This window comes from Oratosquilla oratoria, chromosome 6 (genome assembly GCF_046742065.1).
Source record: "Oratosquilla oratoria isolate Oo_2021 chromosome 6, ASM4674206v1, whole genome shotgun sequence".
Classification (NCBI taxonomy): domain Eukaryota; kingdom Metazoa; phylum Arthropoda; class Malacostraca; order Stomatopoda; family Squillidae; genus Oratosquilla; species Oratosquilla oratoria.
Genome location: NC_134782.1, coordinates 27863473 through 27870944, shown reverse-complemented (window position 1 = coordinate 27870944; position 7472 = coordinate 27863473). Strand labels below are relative to the sequence as shown.

The following is a 7472-nucleotide window of genomic DNA, read 5'->3' as shown; positions in this document are numbered from 1 at the left end:
TCCACCCTCCCTCCCATCTTAGCACCTCCTAGATGACGGGTCATCCCTGCACCCTGTCCACTGCCCTGGGTCAGGAGCAGTGTCACAGGACACAGCACATCCACAGCAAGGATTGGTATTTATACATGAATATATTTCAGTAGGTAGACTGGACTTTGCTTTTCTTTCACTTTAAATGCTCCAACGCTATAATCATCTTATCAATCAATCAGTTGCTCCAGGTCTCTATTGCAGGAGACCTACAACTGCCAAATAATGAGCCAAAGCCAGTTTAACCTATAAGTTTATCTAACTTGGATATGTCATTCAGAGAAGATCTGGAACAGTTGGAATCTAGTGCCAGAGCTCTTTGTGCAAGTACATACATATACCAATGGCTATTTCCTCCTTGCAAGGGAGGTAACCCAAAAAACAAAGGCATAATCCACTCCTACTCATTTCATCCCCACATACTCCACTCCCATTCACCCTCCTCCCTCTCTCTTATCTTGGCTCCTCCTGGATGACGAGTCATCCCTGCATCTCACCCACTGCCCTGGGTTAGAAGCAGTGTACTCGTAGCAAGACACAGCACATCCACAGCAAGGCTGCTTCATTTAATCAGTGACCCCTCCCCCAGCTCCATCCCATCATGCAGAAAAAGAGAGGATGGGGAGAAAACCCTTTGGGCTGCATCAAAATATCATTCACACACTCCCTCACCCCATTCCCCTCCCATGGGAATGTCACACCATTATCCATACACAACCATTCTCCATTCACCCCTCTCTTCTGCCTTCTCATGTCCTTCCTCAACAGACATTCCCCTTTTTCCCAATGCCCCTTTTACCCCATCCATCCATCTCCTTGGTCACCCCCTTATGTTTACTCCTTCCACCTCTGCCTTCCACAACTCTTTCACTAATCTTTCTTCACTCATCCTTTCCATATGTCCAAACCATCCCAATACTCTTTCATCAACCCTATCTCCCAACTCCCTTTCCACCCCCACTCTCCTCCTCACCTTGTTTCTCACTCTATCCAGCCTAGTAACCCCTATCATACTTCTCAGGCACCTCATCTCAAACACATTCAAACTCCTCTCTTATGTTTCATATTCCTGCTCTATACAGTGCTACTGTTTAAATACAGGGAGGTGATCTATATTCAGCCATACCAGTGTGGTTCTTATTTGTCCTTGGAGTGATTTCTAAGGTGGGTATGGGGAGCCTGGTAAAGTATAGAATTTGGAGGTCTATTGTGGGGTGTTTGTTTAGACAAAGATGATGGGAATGTCATTAACCCCTTCACGACTGAGGGGGTACCATAAAGATAAACGAGTTAGTTTGGCTGCAGCCATGATAAAAAGAAAAATGACACTGGGTTTAATAGGAATTAGTAGCAGACTGGAAGTGAGTATTAAGGGAGAGAGACTGGAGTAAGTGGATAGTTTTAGATACCTGGGTGCGAATGTGACGGGAAAGGAAGGAGTGGAGGTGGAGGTAGAATGTAGATTGAGGGAAGCAAGTAAATGCAATGGGGGATTAAAAAGTGTTATAAGAAATAGACAATTGGAAATGGATACTAAGAGGAGATTGTATGGAGAGATTGTGCTGACAGCACTGTATGGGGCAGAAACATGGAACATAAGAGATGAGTTTGAATGTGTTTAAGATAAGGTGCCTGAGAAGTATAATAGGTGTTACTAGGCTGGATAGAGAGATAAGGAGGAGAATGGGGCTAGAAAGGGAGTTGGGAGATAGGGTTGATGAAAGAGTATTGAGATGGTTTGGACACATTGAAAAAATTATTTAAGAAAGATTAGTAAAAGAGGTGTGGAAGGCAGAGGTAGGAGAAGTGAACATGAGGGGGCAACCAAGGATGAGATAGATGGATGGGGTAAAAGGGGTATTGGGAAAGAGGGAAATGTGTGTTGAGGAAGGATGGGAGAACACAGAATATGAGTGAATGGAGAATGGTTGTGTATGGATAATACTGTGATGCATGAATGGGTGTGGGTGGGGGATGGGGGTTGAGGGAGTATATGTGAAAAATAAATTGACGCAGCCCAAAGGGATTTCTCCCTGTCTTCTCCATTTCTGTATGAGGGGACAGGGGGGTCACCAATTTAATGAAGCAGCCTTACTGTGGATGTGCTCTGTCTTGTGACACTGCTTCTGACCCAGGGCAGTGGGCAAGATGCAGGGATGACCCGTCATCCAGGAGGAGCCAAGATAAGAGGAAGGGAGGGGGGTGAATGGGAGTGGAGTATGTGGGGATGGAATGGGTGGGAGTGGATTTTATGCATTTGTTTTTTGGCTATCTCCCATGTAAGGGGGAAAAATCCTTTGGTATATGTATGTATTCAGGTATGGTAGGACAATCTATATTAAAATATACCTTTATTATTCTTGTTCAGTTTTTGTTTGCTGACAACACTGCATTTGTGGCAGGGTCAAAAGGGGGATTAAGACAGCTGGTGATGGAGTTTGGGAAGGTATGGGATAGGAGAAAGTTGAATGTAAATGTGTGTAAAAGTAAAGTGATAAGGTGTACAAGGGTAGAGGATAGCAGAGAGTTGAATATAAAAAATCTTAAAGAAGAGAGGCTAGAGGAAGTGGATAGTCTTAGGTATTTGGGGTTGCATGTGGTAGGAAAGGGAGGAGTGAAGGTGGAGGTAAATTGTAGGTAGATGCAAGTAAATGCCTTTGGGGATTCAAGAGCGTCATGAGAAATAAGCATCTGAGAATGGATGCAAAGAGGAAGTTATATGAAATGATTGTGCTGATGACATTGTATAGGATGGAGGCTTGGGATTTAAGAGAGGCAGAGAGAAGTTTCAATGTGTTTGTGATGAAATATCTGAGAAGTATGGTAGAGGTTACAAGGCTAGATAGAGTGAGAAATGAGGAGGAGAGCGAGAGTGGAAAAGGAGATGACATATAGGCTGATAAAAGAGTTTGGACATATGGAAAAATTTAGTGAAGAAAGATTAGTAAAATAGATGTGGAGGGCAAAGGTAGGTGAAGTGAACTTGAGAGGATGATTGAGGATGAGATGGATGGATGGGGTGAAAAGGGCTTTGAATGAGAGATGAATATCTGTTGAGCAAGGGAGAGGCAGGAGATAGGGGAGAGTGGAGAATGGTTGTGTATAAATTATACTGTGATGCAAGAAAGGGAGGTGGCGGGGGAGGGGGTAGGGAGTGGTTATGTGTCAATTATAGTTTATCGGAGATCGAAGGAATTTCTCCCCGTTTTCTCTATTCTTCGCATGAGGAGACGGAGAGGGTGAGGTCGCCGATTAGTGAAGCGACCTTGCTGTGGATGTACTGTGTCTTGCATGTTGCATTGTTTCTGACCCAGGGCAGTGGGTGGGATGCAGGGATGACCCTTCATCCATGAGGAGCTAAGACGAGAGGGAGGAAAGAGTGGGAGTGGTACGTACCTTTTGACTTTGCTACCTCCTTTATAATGGGAGGGGCTTGATATATTGATAGATATATAGGCCAAGGCAAATCCTTGTTCAATTGTAAGTACTTGTATATACTCGTAATTTCGCATGTATGTATTACCTGTACATTTTTCTATAAAGTTTGTTATTCAATTTAAAATTATAAGATATTAATCTGTAATGAATTTAATCAAATGAAAGTAAATTTTGTTATACCACAACAATCAAATTGGAATAGTTACCCATAAATAAATATTCGTTTTCTTTTAAGAAGTTAAGTGAAAGAAAACATACAAATTTGTGTTTTGTTATTATGCGAGGGATTTTGAAATAGCAAAACCCAGTCATCCACTAACAAAAGTGAAAAGTTTCAGCGACAGCAACAGGGGAAGCGTGCAACACAAACAAGTTCAGAAATAGTGCATACGTGATGAGTAAACATGGAGCAGAAGCATCGAAAATCAAAACGTACTTGGAACAACAAAACAGACCTTACAGTGCTAATGACATTTTCCTGAATCTTCACAAAGAAATTGGCAAAACAGCAGTACAGAAATGTTTGGATCAGCTGTCATCTGTAAGAATAAAATGTTTATATTGATTATTATTTGTCTTATGCAGTATGGAAACGTTTTTAATTTCATCATGACATGATTGCTTTCTAGGTTGATATAATTATTAGTTTGGGTAGACTGGTTAGTCTAACTTGGCACAAGGTTATAGGTAATTTACTTACTGTATAGTGTATTTACCTAATTATGGCATACAGGAAAAGAGCAATGCTTGTGGGATCCTGTCTAATACATATGCTAAGTGGTGATGTCTTCATTGTTACTTTAGGCAACATTTTAACCCATTTTCATAATGATTTTGTACAGGATGGTATTTCCTTATCTTATTCTAGCTGCTGTCAGGCTATTCTATGTATCTTTGTAACATCCAGAGTTAGTGAAGGTGTCATATTTTTCATTTAGTAACCCTTTCCATTCAAAGTGTAATTTTCTCTTATGTCAATTTTCTGTCCCAAGTGTATTTTTTTTTTTCATTTTGGCTGCCATGAGGCTATTTTATTCATTGTTGCAACACCCTATTGATAGTGAAGTAACTCAAGTTGAAATTTCTACGTCCTTAGATAATAGTGAAATTTACTGTCACTATCTTAGAGCCGTTGTTGTTGTCTGGATAAGGTTAGAGTTAGAATAGGGTAATATAGAATGAGGTGTTTGGTATCTTCTCTGTAATAATAATGATTATAATAATAATAATTATAATAATAAGTTTATTTGGCATTGAATCAATATACATGAAGTGCAGACAATGAAAAGAACACAGTTCAAAATAACAATTACAATTACAACTGTAGCGATTGCATCTGGGACACTTCTGTGTTGATGTTGTACCAGTGCAGGAGGTGGTCTGATTGCATTCTAGCTAATGAGGTTCTTGGATTTTGTGTAAGGGATTTCTTAGTAGGGCTCATATGTAAGGGAGTTTGATGAGGTGGGGAAGCTATTGGTCAATCTTGTAGAGTTTGTTTTGTGATCTGTGCTTATGTGTTTTTTATGGATATTTTGTTTGGTTATGGTAGGTAGTAGATGTTTGAGATGAATTCTAGAAGTACCAAATTCTGACTGGAAACATTTGCATATAATCCCCATTGTAACACCAAACAAACAGTATATAAAGATGAAAATATTTTTAAGGGGATGGTTTTATCTCAAAGGTGTTCAGGCATTTTCTGTTTCAGTGTAACTTTATAAGCTCCTCCATTCAGAAAAGGCTGGAATGGTGCTACCTTACAGAATTTTTTTTATGAAGCAGGGAATTTAATGTAGTTTGCCCTTACTATGAACTCACTTTCTCCCAGCAGGAATTGATATATCTGTACCTCAGTCTCATACCCAAGCAGCGATACTCTTAACCATTCAGCCATTCTTCTAGCAGTTTGTAATTTAGATTTTTGTGAATGTTGTTTATGAAGTTCATTATGACTGGTTGGGAAAAAAAAAGTTATGTTTACAAAGGATTACAAAGGCGGAGCATGCCGACAGGAGACCTTTTGATCCATATCTAGGTTGGATGCGAAAAAAAAAAATGGTTGCATTAAGCAAATTTACAAGACTTAGTTAAAATTTCTTACTTCTTATATACGGGAAGAACTAAAATTGTCCATCGGGGTTTTCAATTTTAACTGCACTAGTATGAAAAGTAGAATTGAGTAGATTGATCACCCTCATCGTTTATGTCAGTAGACCCAAAGTTATTTTTATTATTCTTGAGTCATTGCTTGTTATTATTAAGTGTCATAGACATTTCTGATTGCATTATCTTTTACAGTGTACAACAGTCATAGCATTGGCACAGTTATTGAAGTGGTTAAGTTATGGTTTTTCTCTCTTACAGGATGGTGTAATAAAGGAGAAAACTTATGGAAAACAGAAGGTTTATGTAGCTGACCAGAGCCAGTTTTCTAGTTTGAATGAGGAAGAGCTGAAAGCCATAGAAGTGGAGACAAGTAAATTAACGCAGGAACTAACAGAGACGGAGAAAGAGTTGCGTGAACATGAAGCTAAGGTTAATAAACTCAATTCCACACTCACAACTGAAGAAGCTGTGAAGAGAGTGCAAGAGGTAAGTTTCCTTTGATATGGTAATGGTCTTGAGATCAAAGAGTGAGATAGAGGTTAGCTCTGGTGAAGTAAAACAAGTCATAAACCTCAAGGGAAATTACAGACTATAACAACCAAGGAATCTGCTTCACCCTTACCCTATTACTCCCCATTATCTTTTCCTTCACACTCAACCCACATTTCTCCCACCTTCTCAATCACCTATGTCCTCTGTCTCCCTCCTCTCCTTCAACTCTACTCCCCTTTCTTCCACCCTCACCACCCCTATCCTCTTTCTCCCATCCACTCCACCCTCCCGTCCTCTTCACCCTATCCCCCCTTTTTGTCTACCCTCTTCTCCCCTGACCCCCTGTATGTCTTACTCTTTCCCTAACCCCACCCCCCATACCCTGACCCCCTTTCTCTTACCACCTCACCTGCCCACACCCATCTTTCTCCTATGATCTACCTCCCCCCATTACCTACTCCCTTCTCCCTCTTTCTTTCTCTCTATATATATGTGTGTGTGTATTTACCTAGTGGTATCTTATGGGGAGGAGAGCTACGCTCGTGGTGTCCCACCTTTGTATCTTGCAGTGTCTGTAGTTTGCTCTTAAATTCATGTATGGTTTTTGCACACACTATTGTTTCATCCAATTTGTTCCAAGTGTCCACCTATCTATGTGGAAAACTGTTCTTCTTCAGAGCTCTTCTATAACTATTTTTTTTGAGTTTTGTGTCACACTCCTCATTTTGTGTATTTTAATCATCATTGCAGGTAGAAACTGAAGTATCACATATGGAGAAGAAACTTGAAGATTTAGAGCAGAATTGTGTTTTAGTTTCCAATGAAGAAAGGGAAAAGACAAACAAGGAAAATGAGATGATGATGAAACAATGGAGAAAACGTAAGCGCTTGGCGATGGACATCCTGAATGCCATCTTGGAAGAATACCCCAAAAGCAAAAGGGAATTGTTTGAAGACATTGGCATTGAAACTGATGAAGATGTTGGTGCCCAGCTTTGTTGAGGCAGAATTTTATTTTTTCCATTTGTTTTATAGTTTATGGTGGTAATGGAATATATTTTCCCTAATTATTTTAGTTTCCTTTAACCTATTGGTTTTACTTTTTACTGAAACAGAGTAGATAAAGTTGTGCTGTAGAAGAATTAGTCTGGGAACCCTTCTAACAAAGCTTTTGACAATTTTGTTTGAGTATGGGAAACAACAGGAAAAAATCGAGTGGAAAGTAAATTTAGAAAGGGAAAAAGATCTATGGGATTTTGTTTACTTTGAAATGAATTAACAAAAAGCACACAGTAGTGTAGACAGTTATTTGTATTGTATATTTAGAGAAGTTATCCAGTAAAGTTGTTGACTTGCTTCTAGAGCAGACATAATGAACCTTTCTCAAGCTCCCAGGTCTCACT

General features: G+C 39.8%; 1 protein-coding gene across 1 annotated transcript; it reads left to right on the top strand.

Annotated features, from left to right (window-relative positions):
* Positions 1-3725: 3725 nt before the first annotated feature.
* On the top strand, positions 3726-7139 carry LOC143026137 (homologous-pairing protein 2 homolog). The gene is made up of 3 exons (XM_076186140.1): positions 3726-4009; positions 5836-6063; positions 6820-7139. The coding sequence occupies exons 1-3, from the start codon at positions 3863-3865 to the stop codon at positions 7069-7071; spliced, it is 627 nt and encodes a 208-aa protein (XP_076042255.1). The 5' UTR covers positions 3726-3862; the 3' UTR covers positions 7072-7139.
* The last annotated feature ends 333 nt before the right edge of the window (positions 7140-7472 follow it).